The 24,105-nt window shown below is 40.5% G+C and overlaps 1 protein-coding gene across 2 annotated transcripts in view; it reads left to right on the top strand.

The window, feature by feature from the left end:
- LOC137632454 (CWF19-like protein 1) overlaps positions 1–24,105 on the top strand; it is a 164,221-nt gene that overhangs the window by 55,907 nt on the left and 84,209 nt on the right. For both annotated transcript variants that reach the window (XM_068364385.1, XM_068364383.1), the window contains exons 5-7: positions 2,813–2,931; positions 19,641–19,848; positions 19,956–20,091. In XM_068364385.1, coding sequence (XP_068220486.1) covers positions 2,813–2,931; positions 19,641–19,848; positions 19,956–20,091 — 463 coding nt within the window. The remainder of the gene's footprint in view (positions 1–2,812; positions 2,932–19,640; positions 19,849–19,955; positions 20,092–24,105) is intronic.

The following is a 24,105-nucleotide window of genomic DNA, read 5'->3' as shown; positions in this document are numbered from 1 at the left end:
GCACTCACCTAGACCCAGGCCTTATCTCCATGTGCCCAGGCTTCATCCTGTCTTGCCAGCGTGAATCGGTGCCCAGTTCCCTTCCCTTCTGGTTTTAAGGAACCTCAAAAGAAGTATCCTCTTATTATTTCTGTTAATCCATCTTGCCCTGTCAGGTTAGCTTTAGAGCACATGCCTGTGCCGCTTCGAATAAGAGACCTACCTCTCATTTTCAGGTGCCTAGACTGCAATCCCCTAGGAGGCAATCACCATCTATTAGCCTCCCCAAGGACAACCCGGATCTTTTTGCAGTGGCAAGCCTTCCTCTTGGTTTGACACCTTGGTAAAGGCAGTGAAGCAGCCTATCGCTGGAACAGCTTCTCCATCAAAGCAGGCGACAGTATCTTCAACTCCTAGGATCGATTCTGTTGGAGGTCTGTTACAGAGTGACCTCCCATAGTCAGGCAAAATTGCTAATCAGGCAAGACATATTAGGTATTAGGTTATCAATGATTGGCCTGTAATTACTTTTTGAACATATGATGTGAGTGTTTCATACACCTAACACCCAGATGAGGTACTCCCACCAAGCTTTCCTTGTATCTTAGTCATATTTTTTTCATCTCATAGTCTGTTTGTTTGTTCTTTCACACTTCTATTATTATTATTATTATTATTATTATTATTATTATTATTACTAGTTAAGCTGTAACCCTAGTTGAAAAAGCAAGATGCTATAAGCCCAAGGGCTCCAACAGGGAAAATAGCCCAGTGAGGAAAGGAAACAAGGAAATAATCTATGAGAGAAGTAATGAACAATTACAATGAAACAATTTAAGAAGAGTAACAACATTTAAAATAATCCTTCATATATAGATGATGAAAACTTCAAAAGAAACAAGAGGAAGAGAAATAAGATAGAATAGTGTGTCTGAGTGTACGCCCAAGCAAGAGAACTCTACCCCAAGACAGTAGAAGACCATGGTACTGAGGCTGTGACACTAACCAAGACTAGATAACAATGGTTTGATTTTAGAGTGTCCTTCTCCCAGAAGAGCTGCTTACCATATCTTAAGTCTCTTCTACCCTTACCAAGAGGCAAATAGCCACTGCACAATTACAGTACAGTTAACCATTTGAGTGAAGAATTGTTTGGTGATCTCAGTGCTGTCAGGTTTATGAGGACAGAGAAGAATGTGTAAAGAATAAACTAGACTGTTCAGTATATGTGTAGACAAAGAATAAATGAACCGTAGGAAGAAGGATCAAATGTAGTACTGTCTGGCCAATCAAGTGACCCAATAATTTTATCAGTAGGATTTCAATGGGTGACTGCCTCCTGCTCTGCCAGTTCCGGGTCATGCTTCTCAAGCCATCAGTGCGAAAGGCGGTATGTATTCATATTCATTCTTCTCTTGCTTACATCATGAGGTTTTCTCTTAAATGCAGAAAGCCAATCTGGCTCTCTTATGGTTATGCACTGAATCTGCTTGAGGAGTTGCTCCCATTGTATGTGTTTCTATTTTCTACTAGTGTTTTTGCCCGTCTTCAACTTCCTCTTCATTTTTACTTGCATGGTCTCTAGAATTTTGGAATGTTGATCCCTTATAACCACCTACACCTGTTTCAGTAGTTTTTGTTGTCCATCCATGGATGCATCTGAACCTGTTGCCTTACCACGACTACATACTTGTCTTTTGCAAAGTCCTTGTGACTTACTTTGGCTGCCTCCACCTTGAACAATTTTTATTGAAATGAGGTCCATCTCTGTTTATAGACTCCATGGTCAAGGAGTTGGGAGATGAGTTAACCTCCATGGCCATCAGTGGTAATAACAACTTGGGCATCTCATCCTTTACCTTGACATTTACTTCCAAGTCTCATGTGGTTTATAAACCTGTCTACCTTTATTTCAGCCAGCATCTGTGGACTTGACTTAAAGTGGCATTGACACACCACATACTTCATGGGATTTTTCTAGTTCCTTCAAATGTACTGGGGCATGGTTGATATAATTTGAATCTTCACATGAGGTGATCTTGCTTGCCTTGTCATCAACTTTTCAGGACTTGGATATATCTCTTTTTTTCTTTTTTTTTCTTTTTTTTTCTTCAAGGATTTGTGATGTCAAAAAAAAGTGAAAAAGATGGAGTTAAGAAGACTACCATATCTTACCCAAGGATTCAGTGTCATCCACTGATAGAAATTTGGCCAGTTGGCCATCAAAGTCTTCCTCTGGGCAGAACAGGACATATACCCAGATTCATCCTTGCCTCAAGAACAGTATAATAGATCCCTTGGTTGAAATGGTGGTTGGATGTATTTTCAGGGCCCAGGCAGTTATGGGGGCTGGAATTATCAACTGTTTGCAAAAGTCAGTTTTATTTTATTTTTATGTGCCTTCAATGTTCCTAGTACTTACAGCAGCATTTGAGGAGCACTAGAAATACAGGCCATTTTCTACTAAACTGTATTTTTGACATTTCAAAAGGATTTTTAATTTTTCCCATAATTGAATTTGAATTATATTTGAACAGTGTTTTATATGATATTATGCTCACAATTGAAAATGCTTTTTCAAAGTAGGCCTACCTGTATAAAATAAGTAATACTGTCTGTGAATAGATAGTTAACATTTGTGTGTGTTTTTATACAATGTTTATAGGTTAGATTACTTTTAGTTTAATTTTATGGTTTTCTCTTCCACTTTTGAATAGTCTCATTGATTTTCTAGGAAGAGTGGGCTGAAGTATTTTAAATAGATTTAGGTATCATCATAGTACAGGAGTGTGACGGGAATTATGTAAATAAGTTTCATCCTTTCAATTATTAGGAGGGATATGATCCTGAAGCAGATGGTTCCACTATGATATCAAGATTGGCATACAATGTACAACCTCGTTATCACTTTTCTGGGCTTGGAGAAGTTTATTATGAAAGACTGCCTTACAGGTAATATTGAAACAAAAGAAGGTTCTAGTTTAGAATTTTAAAAAGCATATGTTGTCCAATTTTATTAGTTTCTGGTAGAGTCAAAATCCACTTTTGAGGCCAGTAGAGGCATTATAAATTTTACCTATGTTTAAGAATACTGTAATGATATTAATCATCACCCTAACTGACCTCCTTTACTCCAAAAAGTGTCCCCAGAAGCATGCTATTTATTAGCTGTCAGTTTTCTTCAATCTCTCATTGAGGCCATAGAAATAATGAACCTCTGCATCCACTTATGAATCAATTTTCAAAATGGTGTATTTGCTAAATATCTATTGTTTGTTTGTGACACACTGTATTTGATTATATTGCTAAAACAATTAAAGTTTAACAACTTCCAAAGTTGCTTTATGGGGATGCAAGTAATTAATCACAAACAGGATGCACTCTGATATTTGATTGAGTACAATATTAAGTTACACTAGATCATTCTTCTTATGTGCTTGTTCCGTAACTGGAATACAAACCTACGCTATGGACAAGCTATTTAAATTTACCGAGCGTTAACTACCCATTCCCCTAGTTAGCAGGGGGTAGGGTGTCCCTTCACTCACACACCTATGACTGTGCTTCACTTTACTTTTGGCTCGGAGGTAGAGCGGTTGTTACCGCTTTTCCTCAACTTATTTTTGACTGCCATTAATCTTTGTGTGTTCAACTTATGTTTTTTCTTCAATATATATGAAAACATTCCTAATGTTTTTATATACCGGTATATTGTAAACTTTTCCTTACAGTGTAAGTTGATGTTTGTGTGATAGCGTAGTAAGGCAGGTTCTCAAAAGATGGAAACCCTTCCCTCCCAACCTTTCCCTTGGAGACCGGTCTTTCCTTGGGTGGATAGGCTTCCGTGTGTCTCGGCTGCCTTTGCAGGGGAATCGTCATCGTTTGAATACTCCTCCATTCAGCTGTTGTTGTTGCCTTCCCCCCTACGTAGATTCTGCGGGGGGAAGAAGTGCGGCCCTCTCAGAGCTGGGCTTCGGTCTTGCTCTTTCTCAAGGACATCGCCGCACACTTTTCATGGGTGGCCGGCAGTATACTTTACGGAGGGAGCGTCTTTCCCGTTCGTGGGTTAGGTTGCACTTCCGAATTGTTTTCTTCATTAATTAAGGGAAATTATAACTGTTTGTAATTTAACTTTTCAGCTTTGTCTCCCTAGGGAACCCCCTTCCTGCTGGAGGATTGAGTGGTTCTCCTGAATTGTTGATTTTCTTAGCTGAGACAAACTTCTGAGGCTTTACCAATGTCTTGGGATCATGGTATATCTAGAGAAGTCATCCTTGCCTCCCACTCAGAGACTGGTATATCTAGGTTATGATTTGTAGGCACCAATCTCCACAAAGCCTTCCCATCAGACGACAGGATAACAAGGTTGAGAAAGGTCGCAAGACCTTTTATCAGACAAGGAGAACTCACATAAGAGGCTATGTCTCTTCAGAAACAAATCCTCCCTATCCCATCTGGCTGCCTCTGGACTCTATCTCTCCAGTGGAGAGTAAAGTCCAATTGGAATCTGGCCTTCGATTCCCCAGACATTCTGATCCCCATGGGACCAGAGGAACGGATGAACCTCGAGGGATGGGTTTAGACGAGAATCTGCGGCGGAAGGCAGATCTTCTTGTCCTCCCCCCGGGACTTGATGCTGTTTTCCAATGCATCAAAAGAAGGGTGGGGGCCCCACTTGCTGCACCACACGACTTCAGTTCTCTGGTCAGAGTCAGAAAAGTACCTTCACATAAATCTCTTAGAAATGAAGGCTATCTTTCTGGCCCTTCAAAAGTTCCATCATTTCCTGGCGGGCCACTCAATGGTGGTGATGAGCGACGACACCACAGCAGTGGCTTACATCAACAAGCAAGGAGGTACATTTTCGCAGCCCCTATCCCATCTAGCAGTAGAAATACTGAGATGGGCCGAAGTCCGCTCGGTACTGCTATCAGCTCGCTTCATTCCTGGCAAGAGGAATGTGCTTGCCAACGATTTGAGCAGAGCATTTCAGATAGTGGGTACCGAATGGTCTTTTGGATATTTAGTAGCCAACAAAATCCTGACTTTGTGGGGTTCTCCAACCATGGATCTGTTCGCATCGGCCCTAAACTTTAGGCACCCGCTGTACAACTTTCTAGTCGCAGACCCCAAGGCTCTCTGGTGAGATGCATTCCAACAACGTTGGGACTATATCAGCATTACGCCTTTCCCCCGTTCTGTCTGATGAGAAAAGTACTCAACAAGGCCAGAACATCAGTCAACCTCTCAATGACTCATAGCTCTTCTATAGCATCATCCTAACTGAGCCTCCAAGGGAACTCCATTCACGACACGATCTACTCGGACAACCACACGTCAACATCTACCACAAAGCCGTAGCCGACTTCAAGGCTGGAAACTATCCAGCATCCCCTCACTCAGAGAGGATTTTCGCAACAAGTTGCGAAGAGGAAGAGGATGTCTGGTTATCTGTGGAAATTCTCAGCAGCAGTCTACCTGGCAAAGTGGAACGTCTTCTGTGGTTGGTGTCGTGGAAGGGATATCTTTCCACTCGATGCCACTATACCAGCAATAGCGAAGTTCCTCGTGTATTTGCGTGTGGAAATGTACCTTTCATTTTCGACAGTGAAAGGCTATGTCTCAATCTTGACCCTTGCCTTCAAACTGAAAGGAATGGACATCTCCTCATCGCCAGAACTTTCCTTACTCATACAGAGTTACGAACTTACCTATTCTCAGTCAGAAGTGAGACCTCTCCGTTGGAACCTTGTTTGAATTCTCCGGTCTCTAAAGACGTCTCCCTTCGAACCATTACGCCAGGCAACAGATTGCCACTTGACTTTGAAGACGGTGTTCCTACTCGCCCTGGCCTTGGTCAAACGAGTCAGGGAACTTAGCCTATTCAAGGTGATGGAGAAATGTTATGTTCAACTTCGTCCCTGAGTTAATTGCCAAGACTCAAAATTCAGGGGTGTCAGCTCCTAGATTCAACTCATTCCGGATAACGAGTCTCTTCTCTGTAACTGATGATCCAGATCATCTGTTAGTGTGCCCAGTGAAGAGTTTGGGGCTCTACCTCAAGAGAACAGCAGCAGACAGCTCCGGGTGCCTTTGTTTTTTTTTTGTCAGTACGGGGGGGAAACAAGAGGAGGATCACCAAAAACACCATCCCCGCATGGATTCGCAGAGTCATCAATTATGCTCTAAATACAGATCCTCCTCCAACACGTCAACCCAAAGCGCACAATTTCAGGGCATAGCTACGTTCCTGGCCTTCAAAAGAAATTACTCTGTTACGCAGGTTCTACAAATAAGGGTGTGGAAGCACTAGACGATTCACAGCCCATTACCTGCAAGATGTGACCCACAGAACTCGTTACATTCTCTATCGGTCCTGTGGTGGCTACACAACAGCTGTTTTGATACCTCAAGATCCTTATCGGACCAGTAGCAGAAGGTTAAGGGCACTGATACCCGGATGTCCATCCATATACCAAAGGCACTTCCCCCAATTTTGGGGGGTAGCCGACAACAACAAGAAACAAAACAAAAAAGGGGACCTCTACTCTCTACGTTCCTCCAGCCTAACCAGGGACTCAGCCGAGTTCAGCTGGTACTGCGTGAATGAAAATAAATGACTGGCTCGGCTCTCTTCTTTTTCTTCATCCCCCTTCTCTTGGGGAAAGCAGCACCCTCTGCACAAGTTGACCTCCAACCTCAGCAGGTAAACCATGCTTCCTTATGTACCTAGTATTAATTTAATACTGTTGCGTCTCCATACCCAGACGAGGTGGTGTTAGGAAAGTCTTGGTTACAACAGTTTTTCCCACAAAGACTCGGAATAACTTTTATCTGGACAGTTACACTACTAAGTATCTCAGCAAGTACCTTGTGTAGGCTGCGTACGTTAAATAGCAAGGTTTAGCAAAGTGTAGGGATTCCTTATTTTTGCTACTTACCTATTCAAAATAAGGAGCCTCTGGCTCGCCAATAAGCCAGTTTTGCAGGGACGTCCACCCTCCTAATGGTTGAGTCACCCCTAATAAATATTGCAGGTTTGTATTCCAGTTACAGAACAAATGACAAGTTCGGAGATGATTTATGTTTTTCCTAATGATACAAAGCTTCAACTATTTATACAAACTTACCCACCAACCCTATCCCCCTTGAAGTCCTACCTCCAAGCAAAGTGAATCACAGGTGTGCGAGTGGGGTAGCAAGCTACCCCCACTACCCCTACTAACTAATGGAATGGGTAGTTAACTGGTTTGTATCATTAGGAAAAATACAAATTATCCGAATTTGTCATTTTTCTTATCTCACAGGTTTGCGCGATTTAGTAGAAAATACGCAAGATTAAAAACATATATATTTAAAAACCTGCAATGTCCTGAGACTGCGAAACATGAGCTGCAATAGTACAAGAAAATACTGTATACAGGAATGAATAGACAGCAGTTGTTTCTTACTTGAGCACAGTTTTGACCTCTACATAATGAAACACAGTTTGGACGATAACTTTATCACAAACACAATAACCATCAATGTACTTTTAATCTCAACTAATTTTTCCTTATTTTCAATTAAACCTTTTTACAACATATACATAAACTTTTGAAAAGTTCCTGTACATCCCTCGGTTAATCATACTAAGATCTAGCATTACTACCATATATATAGACCTGATGTAAACCTTCATAGCAACCAATTTTTTTTAAAGTCATTTCATTTTGAGGTATGATTTTTTTCATTTAAGAAAATAAACCTTAAAAATCATGAAAAAAGTAAAGAAAAATTAAATGGAAATTGGAAAAAAGAGAATGGTTAATTTGTTCTGTACAGTGAGCCCTCGTTTATCGCAGTAGATAGGTTCCAGACCCGATCGCGATAGGTGAAAATCCGCGAAGTAGTGACACCATATTTACGTATTTATTTAACAAGTATATTCAGACTTTTAAAACCTTCCCTTGTACGTAGTACTGTTAACAAACTACCCTTTAATGTACAGAACACTTAATGCATGTACTACAGTACCCTAAACTAAAACAGGCACAAATATTAAAGGCGATTTTATATCATGCGTTTCCTAAACACGCCAAAAAGAACGATAAAAAATGGCAACCAATGTTTTGTTTACGTTTATCTCTGATCATAATGAAGAAACAAACGCATTTACACATCTGTGTATAGGTTAGTTTTTGCATCGATTATATTGATTATTCAGTACAGTATGTTGATTTTGTTATTATTAATGTTTTACTTAATTTTTCTTAGGACTTCCAAATGAAATGTTTTTCTCTATGACGCCGCCTGAAACGACGGCGTCATAAAGTACGCTCAGTAAACAAACGAAGGCATTTAACGCGCATGATAAAAGTGATAAATAATGATATTACAGTAAAAGCTTTTAGAAAATATGTTATTACAAATATTATTTACCGTATCTATATAAAATCATACATACGTAGCAAAGCAGGAAAACAATTTATGAGAGAGAGAGAGAGAGAGAGAGAGAGAGAGAGAGAGAGAGAGAGAGAGAGAGAGAGAGAGTTGTTTTACGTACGTTAATGTAAATTTTAAACAAAAAAAATATCCCCATTTCATATAAAATAGGTTATTACAAATATTTTACTTTATCATATTACAGTAGTCTGTATAATACTGTAAAGTTCAGTACAGTATGTTGTTGTTATAGTCGTGGCGATGAAATTCTCACGAAAGAAAAACACGGCATTCATTACAACTGCTGATTCATTCTCTCTCTCTCTCTCTCTCTCTCTCTCTCTCTCTCTCTCTCTCTCTCTCTCTCTCTCTCTCTCTCTCTCTTCGTGTTATACAATACTTACATATAGATGAAGAAATTAAAATTAGTTTTCTTAGTGTCAATTAAATACGAAACGAAAAAATTATGCCGAGTGTACATCCAATTCAATCGTTGCTAAAAATGCGGCATCCGATTTCATCGGCAAACCACTATTTTTTGGGAAACGTCATTTTATTCTAGAAAATTGCTACTCTTTAAATAGTTAATTGCACATTAAGAAAGCGTGTACTTTTGTTTTTAAATTTCGGGTATGTTTTAAAAATCGAGTATTGTTGACTTCTTTTTGTTTTACTTTTGGCTGTGATTAGATCAGCTGACGTCTAGCTGCCGCTCTTGAGAGTGTACGAATACACTAACAAAGTATCGTTTATACCATTTCTTAACTTATTCAAACCATCTACAGTATACTGTTGATATTACATAAGCACCAATGTGTTATAACCTATAAAATTTTTTTTGTTTATTACATTTAAAACCACACACTCACTCTCTCTCTCTCTCTCTCTCTCTCTCTCTCTCTCTCTCTCTCTCTCTCTCTCTCTCTCTCTCTCTCTCTCTCTCTCTAACAAATGATATCTTTGTTGCTCCTCAAAGTTTCATTTATATTGAAAATCAATCATGATTCAATTTTCCTTACTTTCTCCAATCTCGCACCATCGGTCACATCGCGGTATTTTCGAAATTTCCGGAAAATCCGCGATATATGTATATACATGCGTTATGAAAAAAATCCGCGAAGTGGTGAATCCGCAATGGTCGAACGGCGAAGTAGCGAGGGCTCACTGTAAACTCTTTCTAACTTATATACCAAATTTCATTATTAAAACTTGAAAATTAAGGGATAAGTAGGAATTTGAAGGTCATTACTATTGAGATACAGCCATTCTAAGTTTTTCTTTGTACTTTTACAAAGACAATGTTAATAAATTATGGTTATTATGGATTTTATACTCGTGTTTGGGTACAAATGACCCAAAACTATATTATTTATTATAATTTAATCATAAATGAAGATTCCTTTGCTCAATATTTTGTCTCTTTAGGCTCCTGATTCTGCTCCTTCCTCAACCACACTCTATCTTCCCTTCGCTAGCTTTGCTAATATTGCCGAGAATAGATGTTTCTGAACTCTTACTAGAGACAATTCTCTTTTTCATCATTCATCATGGAAATAAGATGTCTTGATAGTTTTTTCATCGTTGGCATAATGAAATTCTTGCTGAAACAAAGAAAAACTAATGATGTGTCAAAGTTCAAAAACGTATGTTTGCTCCGTTTATGTTTGTGCTTGCACCAAGGGCTGTAAAGCTCATAACATCCCGATTAGTGACTCATGGCATCTTTAAAGATGCCATAGCTCAATAATTGTTTTATTTAAAATGTTATAATTATTAAGATTTACGATAGCAGAAGAAATATTACATTTTCGATATGTATCATTTTTTTTAAGGTATTGAGATACTTTTAATAATTACACTGTAACTATGAAGGTAATTGGAATTTTACCAAAATATTTCAAATATGCATTCTCCATTGCCATATGAAGCTCAATTAATTTTTTCATGATTTTGTGTTTTCCGTACTATAACCCCTCCCCTGACCAACCCCCTTAAACACATAATACGCGGACTTTCACAATATACAACATACTGTAGAGTCAACTTAGACAGTATCACTCAAGGCAAGCTAAAATTAATAAATGGACCTTTTTGTGATATTATGTACTGGATTTTCTCAATAACATTAATTCTTTGTCACCTGAAATCACAATAATCACATAGTATGTACCTTGGTTCGAGTATGCCAGCACAACGTTTTGGAGGAACTGGTCTACAGGCTTGCTAGTCAATGCCTAGGACATTAACAGCCAAGTGCTGGGCCCACAATGTCCTATCTATTAGCCAAGATGGTTTTTAAAAGCCTCAACATACTGTTTTGCCTTACAGCATATCAGTCATGCATATCTACATTTTCCACTTTACCAATACTACAACACAAAGTTACAATCCTGTTATTACTACTCAGTTAGTACACATCTTTTGTGCCCCACGGGGTGTAGGGCATTGCAGAGACCTGGTACATGAAAAATTATACGAGTGAGTAGTAAACACAATTATTACTTATCAAAAAATCTTTTGGTATGTTTTAAACATCACAAATTTTATATGTGCAGTACATTGTATTTTCCCAACAACAAAAAATTACGTTTTTCGCTGTATTTTCAAGAAGGATTTTTCTGCCCAAAATTGGACCCTTTGATGAACTGCAAGAGGTGTTCATCCACAAGATAATACCAATCTGTGTGAAAACTTGGATGGTTTTTCTAAGGAGCAAGGTCCCCCCATCGATGAATCAAACAATCTTGTTATATAAATCAGCATTAATAGATCCTGTGAAGCATGCATTGGCCATGAATCTAGACTCCGACATGTTTCGTAAGATCACCCATTGCTGTGCTATGTGTAAACCATCTACCAATTCCCATTGTCTCTTGGTCTGTAGATAGGGTGCTTGAATTTTTGGCTGTTAGACATTCTTCCATCCCTTTTAAAGAACTTTTGCAAAACCCATAATTTCAATATCTTTAACCTTAGTAGCAAGAGTCAGTGAACTTGCAACCTTTCAGAGAGACCAGGAGTTAATTACCATATCCCAGGTCTGTTAATCTTTACCCCTGGCCTCCTGTTTCTAGCCAAAATCAAAAAATTTCTTCAGATATAGGTTCAGCTTTAGATTTGGGAGGTAGTAACCTCTCTCTGATGTCTACCTTATGACTATATTTACAGAGAACCACATCCTTGGAAGGTTGCTTGTTTTGAAATACTCAGACCAACAGGGAAGCCTAGTGGAAACATCCTTACCTGTTGATCTGCTGGACTGTGGTTCTAGACCTTCTCAAATGTGATAGTTTCTTGTAGTCCCTGCAAGCTCATCACCCCTGTGAGCTAAGAATTTAAGATTTTGAGGAACTTGTAGGTGTACCTGCTGAGTCATCAGCTGCCATTGCGTGGCCCTCCCTGATCCTAGCTTGGGTGAAGAGTGGGCTTGTGCCCTGATCATATGTATGATGGAGGGCATTGTCAGTGTCCCTTGCCTTTTCCATTCATGAATGACCTTCTAACAAGTACTTTTCAACATTAGTTATCCATATTCTAATTACCTCTACAAACTACAATACAAGGGAAATTGCTTGCTTTTTTTTTTTTTTTTTTTTTTTTTTCTGTGTGTGTGTGTGTAATTTCAGGACAAACAAAGCTTTACAGGTTGGTCTGTATATAGAGTGGTTATAAAACACTAATTTGAACAAATCCAAACCGTGCAACATTCATGAAGGATAATTAGTTTGCTCGCGACTCGTACAGGGCATGCAGTACTTGGAGAAAAGGACCTTTGCAGTCAGTTTTTTTTTAGTGGCAGTGGGATGACAGGGATCCAGTTTTCCATGAAGTCATCCCTTTTGAGATAATATTCAGATTTGTTTGTTTTTCTTCTCATCTATACAAACAGGTAGTTTTTGTACATTATTGCTTGGTGGGAGATGGTTGTCATTGATGGTGCACGAGTCTACATAATAAATGCTCTGCTGGTAGTAGTTCATGAAGACCACATAGCACATTAACCCCTAAAAAGGTGTTTTGACAAGGAAAAACTAATTTTTGGGAGGGGATGTTTGCTCTCAAAGACCCTCCCTCCTTAGCCACGGGCACAAGAGTGATAATAGGTTCTCACTAGGCGTTAATAGATGGCAGATGGGCGCAAGTTGATGTGCAGGTAGACTTGTTCCTATGTGTAGCGTTGATTCTTCCTGCTATGCGATGTTGACGTAATGACATCGCCCGTAGTATATGGTTTTCAGCATTGGAGGTGCTGTATTCAAGTTCAAAAGCACCTGAACTCAAAGATCTCTCATATACACACCAAGTCTGTGCTTTGCCCATTGATACACTGGCCATAGAGCAGGGGAGCCAATAATTCTTTAGTATCTATGTCATATTGGATTCTCTATTCTAGCCTTTCACTGGAAAATCCTTGGATACTACACAGCATCTCCCCAAAAGTAAGCTTTTCCTTTGTCAAAATACCCTTTTTTAAATTCAGAATTTATATTCTTAGCATACCTAGAAAAGAAAGTAACTTGGCAAAATCCATTTTTCAATATTAAACTTACCCGATGATCATATAGCTGTCAGCTCTGCTGCCCGACAGAAAAACCTACGGGCGGAATACGCCAGCGATCGCTATACAGGTGGGGGTGTACATCAACAGCGCCATCTGTCAAGTAGGTACTCAAGTACTCGATGTCAACATAGAACCAATTTTCTCTCTGTCGTACCACTGGCAAGACCTACTAAATACGCTGTTACTAACTGGATTTGTTTTCACAACGATTTGGTGAAGTACACTATTCCAGTTATGAGCTTTCGCTATGCAGGGGTTTTATCTTCATTTCAAAACTTGAACTCGTTTTGGATAGATTTAATTATGGTGACGAAGAGAGTATGGACTCTCTCTCACTTTTAAATGGCCGACCCTTCCCTTAGACGGAAGTGTGTTTAGGTTTTTGGTAATTTTGCTTAACACGTTATAGATCTATATATTTTATATCTCTCCGCCTTTATAGGCCTCTTCGATTAACTTTCCATTTATTATAAACATATAACAATAAATTTTTATGTTTGTTTATATGCGACCTTTCCTGATAGTAGGCGGTCCTAACTTGGAACCAAAGTTAATTAACATTGAGCCCGTTATATCGTATTTAACCTTTAAAGAATTTAATACTTTTTAAATTTTAATGTTTTATGAAAGAATTTCTTTGATAGTCTCGTACTGTTTTCAAGGATGAACTAACGTTTAGTTTTTAGTCTACGCAGTTGTTGACGTTCAGGACGTTCAACATGTGCTCTATCGTTACGATAGAGAGAGAGTGTATCACAGTTTCACTTTGCAGTAAGAGTAAACCGATTCTGGCGTTTCGTTCATTCTTTCTTAGCTTAAATGGTTTAAATTCTAAATTAAAGGAACTTTTTATTTGGAAAACCTTTCAGTTTTTTCCTTTAGCAAATAACATGTTTTAACGATATATAATTGGGCTCTTCTCTCAGGTGCGAAATCAAGAGAGAAAGAGAGAGAGAGATAGAGACGGAGGGAGAGAGAGGAGAATAAACGTTTCGTTCAAGCTGGTAACGTTGTTCTCGTTTTTTACTCTCCTCCCTAGTCGCTGTAGGGGAAGAAGGTAAAACGTTTCTAGGGTTTTATTCTTGTTCCCAGGCTATGTGCGGTGAGAGATTGTAAACGTAGTTTATTTGATCTAGTGTTTAGTCTCTTTCCCAGCCACTGAATTCTTTATCTTTATTTATGTTTTCTGTTGCATTGTACGACTGTTTTCGCAATTACTACCTTTTAATGAAGGATAGGATTGCGTGTTTCAGGTAGAAATCAGTTAAAGTTTCGATTTCAGTGAAATAAGTGCAAAACAGAAAATCAAAGTGATAAAGTGATATGCGCAAAGTGTTACAGTGTTGCGTCCGAGGGTTCGTCTGTTCGTGCCAGTCGTTCACCTAGTCCGGGACCTCTTACAAGCTCCCAAGCCCAGGGGAGAAGTAATGTCGAACGACTTATGGGTTCCACAGGCCTTGATCAACGAACAGACGTTTTTCCCTCCGTGGTTTCGGGCGTATCTACCCAAGATCGCCCCACCCACACAAAGACGAGAGAGCCCATTTATTCCTCGTCTGCGGAAGAGGTTTCTCGTAAGAAACCATGGACCACATCTCGCAGCTTTTTAAGTGCAAGTCGGTCCCTTCCGCGCAAGTCCAACGGCCCAGGTGTAGCCACTGGGTCAGTTCGGACTCGCTGCAGTCATCCGACGACTGCACACCTCCCAAGAGAGGCAAGGTGGTACCGCAACAGGCAGTAACTCCGTCTGTTGCCGCACCAGCTGTTTTAGACCCTCAGTCACAACGGACAGTAGCTCCGTCTGTTGCCGCTTTTGTAGACCCTAAGTGGTCTTTACTGCAGTCTATGCAGACTCAGTTAGCTGCGGTTATGCTGGAGTTTCGTGCGGAGAAGGTTGACACTGCTCCCGTTAGCCTACAACCTGCCACGGTTGTGCGCCCAGCTCACGCTGAGGCTGCCTGCTCCCACACTCCGGCTGCGGAGAGCTCCACCACCGATGCGCAGTCGACCCTGCCAGACGCACGTTGACGTTAGCCGACGTGCGGCACCCTCCGTTGACATGCGTGAGCTACCGCATCAGCAGTGGGAAGGTGGAGTCAAGCTGCCGTGTTTTGACGCGATGCGTTAGTTTCCGCAACCCACGGCAGTCCCCACCACGCACCACCACTCCGCTTTGGTTGTTGCCTGCTCCCACACTCCGACTGCGGAGAAGGTTGACGATGCACCCGTTTGCCTACAACCTGCCACGGTTGTGCGCCCAGCAGACGCTGCGGCTGCCTGCTCCCACACTCTTGTTGTGAGAGCTCCTACACCCATGCGCAGTCGACCCTGCCAGACGCATGCTGACTCCCACAGACACACGGAGCACTCCGTTGCCGTGCGTGAGCTACCACAAGCTGCCGTGTTTTGACACGGTGTGTCAGCCTCCGCAACCCACTGTGGTTACCGCCACTCGCCCGCAGCAGACTAGTCAGTCAGGAGTTGAGGCTTCCCCACACAGCTTTGGTTGTTGCCAGCTCACAGACTGTCAAGCAGTTACATGACGTTGCCCTCTGGTCTGCTACTAATGCACCAGTGCTGTATGTCCTCACGCACCTGTTGTGGTTGACAGTTCAGTTTTTTGACAGTTCACAGACTGTCAGGCAGTTACATAACGTTGCCTTCTGGTCTGCTGCTTATGCACCAGTGCTGTATGTCCTCACGCGCCTGTTGTGGTTGACAGTTCAGTTTTTGACAGTTCACAGACTGTCAAGCAGTTACATAACGTTGCCTTCTGGTCTGCTGCTTATACACCAGTGAGACCCTCACTGAGATAACCTAGCTTTTCTCGGACATGGTTCCTGTAGATGAGAAAGTGCTGTTCTCCCTCCTACTGATATTCCTTTGAGGACTCTGTCATTTGGAGAGGAGCCTTAAGTTGCTTAGCCTCCTATGGACTTTAATTAAAGCATAACAAGGCTTCCAGGGATGGTAAATGGTTCCGCTTCAGTCGCTAACCCCGTCTGTTGCCACACCTGCTCCCGTAGACCCTAATGGGCTTTGCTGCAAGACATGCAGTCCAAGCTTGTGTCCTTGATAGAGGATTTTTTACGGAGAAGAACCTTCTGGCCAACAACCTTCCTACCGGTTGGTTGTGCGCCCTGTTGACGCTGAGGTATCCTACTCGCGTCCGCCAGTTGAGGTGGTTCCTCCACCGATGCGACCCAGTGTGGGTTGCCAGTCGCACGTTGACGTTAAGCGACTCTCGGAGGTGGTTGTGGACGTTCAGTGTGTCACTAGGAAGACGTTCAACAACCAGCAGAGGTGACTTGTTGTGACGCAGTGCGGCAACCTCAGCAACCCGGTAGGGGGTTGACTGCACAACCCAGACAGTCTAGACAGTTTCGGGTTGACGCTGTACTTCCTCGCGTCCCCATGGTTGACAGTTCACAGACTGTGCAGCAGTACCATGATATTGTGTCCGGCTCCGTCACGCATCCACCAGTGCGACCGGATTCAGCGAGTCAGACGTTGCCCACTCCGTTGCCGTTTCCTCATCATTTTCGGATGAGGAACCCTCTGATGAAGACATTGCTGAACAAGACGATCAACCCCCAGCCCTGCTATCCATCCAGAAGATGCTGAAGAAGGAACGCTGCCCTGTCAGGCTGTGGATGAGTCTGGTTAGGACACTGTCATCCGTGGTTCAATTTGTGTCACTTGGAAGACTACACCTCCGTCCTCTTCTGTATCATCTAGCTTTTCACTGGAAAAGGACAAGACGCTAGAAGCGGTCTCGATCCCGGTTTCCGGAAAGATAAAGTCTGGTCTGACTTGGTGAAAGGACTTTTATCAACCTTTGAAAGGGTCTTCCCCTGACTGTTCAGACTCCCAACCACGTTCTCTTCTCGGACGCATCGGACGTAGGCTGGGGTGCGACATTAGGCGGTAGGGAATGCTCGGGAATATGGAACTCGAGTCAAAGGACAATGCATTTCAACTGCAAGAAGCTTCTGGCAGTACGTCTGACCTGGAAAAGCTTCAGGTCTCTCCTTCAAGGCAAAGTGGTGGAGGTGAACACGGACAACACCCTGCTTTGACGTACATCTCCAAGCAAGGAGGGACCTACTCTCTGACAGGGTACGAGTTCGCAAGAGACCTCCTCACCTGGTCAACAGGTCTAGACTTTTCACTAGTATCGAGGTTCATCCAAGGCAGCTTGAATGTCATAGCAGATTGTCTCAGTAGGAAGGGACAAATAATTCCAACAGATTGGACCCTCCACAAGGATGTATGCAAGAGACTTTGGGCCACCTGGGGCCAGCCAACCATAGATCTCTTCGCAACCTCGATGACCAAGAGGCTCCCAATAGTTTGCTCACCTATCCCGGACCCAGCAGTAGTTCATATAGATGCCTTTCTACTAGATTGGTCACATCTAGATCTATATGCATTCCCTCCGTTCTAGATTGTCATCAAGGTACTGCAGAAGTTCGCCTCTCACGAAGTGACAAAGTTGACGCTAGTTGCTTCCCTCTGGCCCGCGAGAGAATAACTCACCGAGGTACTTCGATGGCTAGTAGACGTTCCCAGAACACTTCCCCTAAGGGTGGACCTGCTACGTCAGCCACGCGTAAAGAAGGTACTCCAAGGCCTCCACGCTCTTCGTCTGACTGCCTTCAGTCTATCGAAAGACTCTCGAGAGCTAGAGGTTTTTCGAAGGAGGCAACCAGAGCGTTTGCTAGAGCAAGGAGAACATCCACCCTTAGAGTCTACCAATCGAAGTGGGAAATCTTCCGAAACTGGTGCAAGTCAGTATCCGTATCCTCGACCAGTACCTCTGTAACTCAATAGCTGACTTTCTCTTATATCTGAGGAAAGAACGATCTCTTTCAGCTCCCACTATCAAGGGTTACAGAAGCATGTTGGCATCAGTCTTCCGTCACAGAGGCTTAGATCTTTCCAACAATAAAGATCTACAAGACCTCCTTAAGTCTTTTGAGACCACGAAGGAGCGTCGTTTGGTTTCACCTGGTTGGAATTTAGACGTGGTTCTAAGATTCCTTATGTCAGACAGGTTCGAACCGCTTCAATCAGCCTCCCTGAAAGATCTCACCTTTAAGACTCTTTTCCTGATATGCTTAACCACAGCTAAAAGAGTCAGTGAGATTCATGCCTTCAGCAAGAACATCGGATTCTCATCCGAAACGGCTACATGTTTTACAACTTGGTTTTCTAGCCAAACACGAGCTGCCTTCTCGGCCTTGACCAATATCGTTCGATATTCCAAACTTATCGTATGGTTGGAAATGAACTAGAAAGAGTATTATGTCCTGTAAGAGCTCTTAAGTTCTATTTTAAAAACCTTTACGAGGCCCGTCTGTAGCTTTATGGTGTTCAGTTAAGAATCCATCTTTGCCTATGTCAGAGAATTCTTTATCCTATTTTATCAGACTGTTAATACGAGAAGCTCATTCCCATCTGAATGAGGAAGACCAAGCTTGGCTGAAGGTAAGGACACACGAAGTTAGAGCTGTCGCAACTTCCGTGGCCTTTAAACAAAATAGATCTCTGCAAAGTATATTCGACGCAACCTATTGGAAAAGCAAATCAGTGTTCGCGTCTTTTATCTTAAGAATGTCCAGTCTCTTTACGAGAACTGCTACACTCTGGGACCATTCGTAGCAACGAGTGCAGTAGTGGTGAGGGCTCCACCACTACAATTCCCTAATTCCATAACCTTTTTAATCTTTCTCTTGAAATGTTTTATTAATATTTTTGGGTTGTCCGGAAGGCTAAGAAGCCTTTCGCATCCTACTTGATTTGGCGGGTGGTCAAAGTCATTTCTTGAGAAGCGCCTAGATTAGAGGTTTTGATGAGGACCTTTAGTATGGGTTGCAACCCTTCATACTTCAGCTCCTAGGAGTCGCTCAGCATCCTATGAGGATCGCGAGGCTCCGTAAGGAAGACGTACTTAAAAAGGCAGAGTAATTGTTCAAGTCGACTTCCTTACCAGGTACTTATTTATTTTATGCTTGTTATTTTGAATAACTGCTAAAATGAAATACGGAATACTTAGCTCATAATAATGTCAACATGTAATGCTGGTCTCTACCCACCCCCCTGGGTGTGAATCAGCTATATGATCATCGGGTAAGTTTAATATTGAAAAATGTTATTTTCATTAGTAAAATAAATTTTTGAATATACTTACCCGATGATCATAAATTAAAGGACCCACCCTTCCTCCCCAATAGAGACCCAGTGGACAGGAGAAAATTGGTTCTATGTTGACATCGAGTACTTGAGTACCTACTTGACAGATGGCGCTGTTGATGTACACCCCCACCTGTATAGCGATCGCTGGCGTATTCCGCCCGTAGGTTTTTCTGTCGGGCAGCAGAGCTGACAGCTATATGATCATCGGGTAAGTATATTCAAAAATTTATTTTACTAATGAAAATAACATTTTACTTATATCTATCAAGAATGATTCCCTCATGAGATTTTCTTAAATTTGTAAAGTTCTTATTCTATTGAGAGAAATTCTTTTGACACTTATTACTTAATAAATATGGCAATGAACAAATACTTGTAACCGAGTTTCGAAGACAATTATTTTTAATTGTTATCATATGTAAGGAGACATGAAGTATCCCATTCAGGCCTTTCATATTTAATTTTTCTCTTTACACAGGAATCACAAGATACTGAATGAACCTACTCGCCATGTTACCCGCTTCATAGGTCTGGCAAAGGTGGGAAATCCAGAAAAGCAGAAATGGTTGTATGCCTTCAATATTACCCCGATGGTCCATTGTGAGCAGAGTGAATTAAACAAGCAGCCTCCAGATGTGACTGAATGTCCATATTCGGAAAGCATTAATACCCAGCAGAGAAGTCAGGTAACTTGTTTTGTAACGATTTTAATGTTTGTTTTTTTTTCTTATTGTATATGCTTGATTCTGTGTATTTTAATTATGTTATTGCTAAATTATCATAATTTTTCCAGGCTTGTGCCAAAGTCAGTGGAGCTCAGTTCTTTTATGACATGAATGCTAAGTTTGATGATACTGAAAGAGGGAAGAAAAGGATTGGAGATGGTGACAAGGGTGGTGAGAGAAAGAGACTGCCTCCAAAACCTACTGGTTTGTAATTACTTGTAATATTTTTTAATTTTTATGGTAATTAATATGATGGGATACTATACTTATTACCTTTACCTATGACAGATGAGGAAAAAAAAAATACAAATTGGCAAAGGATAGAAGAGGGTCATGGCTCTGAAGGAGGAAATGTTTGTATCAATTGACCCATTGCAATTTAATTCCTTATGATTTAGTTTGAAGTGACATCCTTATGCAGTAATGAAACAAAATTAATCCTCTTTTACTTTTTAGTAAAGGAAGCTTCATTATTAAGAGTATACTAGCTTTTGTTCTGTTAGGCAGTCAGATGCTGCTACAACCCTGGGGGGATGAGATGGTATATTTTACATAATGAAGGATTCATTCAGTTTTCACATATTGCTCTCCTCATAAACCTCAAAGTTGTAAAAGCTTATATCAATGAAAATTCCTGGAATTCATGGGCTATTCATTCTTAAATTGAAGACCTTTGTACAAATTCAAGAAAATTAAAAAAAAAATTCTTGTCATATGTAAAACTCTTTGTTCCACTGGTAATAGCATGGTTATCTAATGAGCATTCCTTTCCAGCCACCCCTATGTGATTTCTCATTATTAAGCCGTGGCTTCGGCCTGAATCAATTTTGTTAGCCTTTTATTGATACTCTATCCGAGTTTGCATTATTTCAATCATACATCTCTAAAGCTCATTACTGTTCATTCTTCATGATGAAAAGCTATGTCACGATAAAGAATTAAGAATAATGATAGCGGAACCTGTGAAAGATATATTTGTAGGATACTATCCTTTGTGTCCTATTGAAAGACAATTTGGTATGGATCACTTAAGTAAACAATGGAGTGGAGTGTCGGTGGCAGCTTCTCCTCGCGAAATATAGCTGTAATTTTCTACCACAGTAAATGGATATACACGGTACAGAGAGACCTATAACCAGCTGGGTGTAGTGATAGGTAGTGGAGCCATAGGGCAAATATTACTCCACCCAAGGCCAGTATTCTCTTTTAGTGTTCCTAAGGAACAAGAAGACCCTTTCAGTTACTGCAGTGAAAGACTACTACTCGGCCTTGAGCCAAGTATTCTGAAAGGACTTAACCTCTCAGATTCTTGGGAAAAATCAGCCTTGATGAGGAGTTTTGAGCAGTCATGCCTTTCTCAAGAACTAAAAACCCTCCTCCTGGGATGTGGCTAAGGTCCTACGTGCCCTGAAGAAAGCGCTAGACAGAGATCCTACCTTAAAGATAGTCTTCTTCTTTGCCTTAGCTTCAGCCAAGAGAGTGAGTGAATTGCATGGTATATCTCATCTTAGGTCACATTCCAGAGGGCAGAGAGAACCATCTTTGTCATTTGTTCCTGAATTAGTGGCCAAAATCCTAAATCCAGTTGATGATATCAGAATTGACTCTTTCATTATCTTGTCTCTCAAAGAGGTAACTGATGACCCAGACAACATGCTAACATCTAAAATTTACTCCGTAACTTAGGCCTAAAATCTCCAATCTGTCTCCGAGCACTGGCCACTCTAAAAAGAAAGTCTCCAGAAGCACCATTTCTTTCTATTTGAGAGAAACTATCATGAGAGCCTATAAATCCTCAGAGGAAGTGTCTCCAAGGCCCACCCCCCACTTCGAGCACATGATGTAGGTGGACTTGCTGCAACGTGAGCGTTCCGCAAAAGCCACTCAGTAGCTTAAGTTCGGAAAGCAGGAATCTGGAAGAGGGACTCCACTTTTACGAACCACTATCTTGAAGACTGAACGCACAGGTCTTTACACTCCTTTTCCATAGGACCCATTGTTGTTCCATAGGACCCATTGTTGTTCCATAGGACTCATTGTTGTTCCACAACAAATGATCTAATCTTAGCTCTTATGGTACAAGAAACTGCTTCTATCCCAAGCATCAGTTATTCTCTTCATTGTAAGGGTGTTTATGAGTATAAAGGCGAATGGTGATTCTGATTGAACTTCAAGCCTTCACTTAAAATCTCTCTATTGCAGGTAAAAAAGCCTCATTTTAGTTTGGCTGATATATTGAATACCGTGCAGTAATTCCTCAAAGTGAGTCATAAAATTATTCATCTCATTTCGCAGCTTAAAAATTTTATAAGCAGATCCTTTTGTGAAGAGACGTATGACTGTGTGTTAATATTACAAGCCACTTATCACTTCACTCTGGCAAAGCTCTCTAGAATGGAACAGATGGCCCTACCTCGATCTCTTGCTACTGTATTACTATAGAAACTGTATCTTAAATAAAAAAGGTAGACATCCTACCTCACGGAAACTTCCTCACACCTAAGGAAGATTCCCCATTAAATGACTCAGAAGTTTGTATCTGCACAGTAATAAACTACAAATTTTATAGTATTTCTTCTAGCTATACCAACCTGATTCATTTACCAAATTTCACACTTCAGCTACCCCTCAAGTCTTGACCAGAAAAGTGTTGTAAGGAAGCACTTGATATAAGCGGGACAGGTCATGAGGAGCAGTTGCCTAGCAACCTAAGGCTGGTAGTACGGTACGGTACGGAAAGTTTTCCGTATTTTGTACCTGGTTAAAATAACATACTGTAATTTCATACCCTCCCTCAATTATTTTTCCGTACCATATAGTATGGAAGAAATAGCGTACTGTAGTTACGAACTTTTATTGTACCGTCAGCTAGCTCATTCTAAGTCATTAGAATCCCCTCTTTATGGAAATTACAAAGTTAACAAGTGAAAATTAGCAAGGGAACATTATATGTGCATGGATATATTCAGTTCTGATAATTATAATAATTATAAAAATAATGATGATGATGATAGTATTAACAGTAACAGCAATGATGTCAATATTTATGATAGATTTAGTAATAGCTACTGGTAATGTCTAATTTTAATAGAACTATTACTACTGCTATGACTTCTCCTACTACTACTATTACTGCCAATACCACTACCATTACTACTAATGATAATAATAAATACAAAACTTTGTTAATTAGTAGTTATCATACATACTAGTACTCTGTTTTCTAAATTGGCCAAGAGTATTCACATCAGGAATCATGAAAATATTTTGATAAACTCTTTATTTGATACATGTAATGGTATGCATGAAATGTTAACTCAAAATGTTTCCCAATATTATGATCCTTTGCATACTACGTGTTCAAACCATGAACTCTTCTTTCACAGATCTTAGTTAGAAAAAAAAAGTTATAGAAGAATCTAGCCATCAATGAACTTGAAGCATTACCTGACGTTACTAAGTAATTAATGAAAAAAAAAATCTTCTCAACATTCATAATGGCAGCATGTATCCGGAAAATACTTTTCATAAGTGACTTTCTTCCAATGAAGCATATTATTTCAAACTGATTATGTATCACATCTTAGGAATGTACCTCAACCCTGAGAATGTGCATTATTGTATACTGTACACTCTTAGGTGACCAAAGTGCAATAAATGACATAGCTATCAGGCTTAGAATATCTTGTGTTACTGTTCATGTTTACGTATGTGGGTATAAAAAAAGAAAGAATTTTTCATAATGTGTAGTCTCTGTTTGATCAACTACATGAATGTGCCTGTATGTAAGTTTGTGTGTGAGCAAGTGTATTTGTGAAAAGAAGAGAAAGAAAACGTATCTTTTAGAACTACAATGTTAAGCTTATAGGTGTACATATTAATAGCTGGAAGTACCAACCGAATCAAGATTTGCCAACTTACACATACCTCTTTATTCTTATGATGGAATAACAAAGCTAAATAAAGGTGGCTGATTTAGGTAAAGATCAACAGTCAAAGACTAATAGGACTGAAGGATTCAACAATCAAACTATGTAACAACCTAACTGAATGTCATGTCACGTATGGCCGATAAAAAGTACAATTTCCTGTTTGCAGGATACACTTTCATGGCTCTATAGGTGACAATTTAGGACATGGCTTTGTAAATATGTATAGTGTGTAAATATATATATATATATATATATATATATATATATATATATATATATATAAATA

Source organism: Palaemon carinicauda, chromosome 41, assembly GCF_036898095.1.
Source record: "Palaemon carinicauda isolate YSFRI2023 chromosome 41, ASM3689809v2, whole genome shotgun sequence".
Classification (NCBI taxonomy): Eukaryota; Metazoa; Arthropoda; class Malacostraca; order Decapoda; family Palaemonidae; genus Palaemon; species Palaemon carinicauda.
Note: the sequence above shows the minus strand (reverse complement) of the source record. Positions and strands in the feature narration are given on the sequence as shown.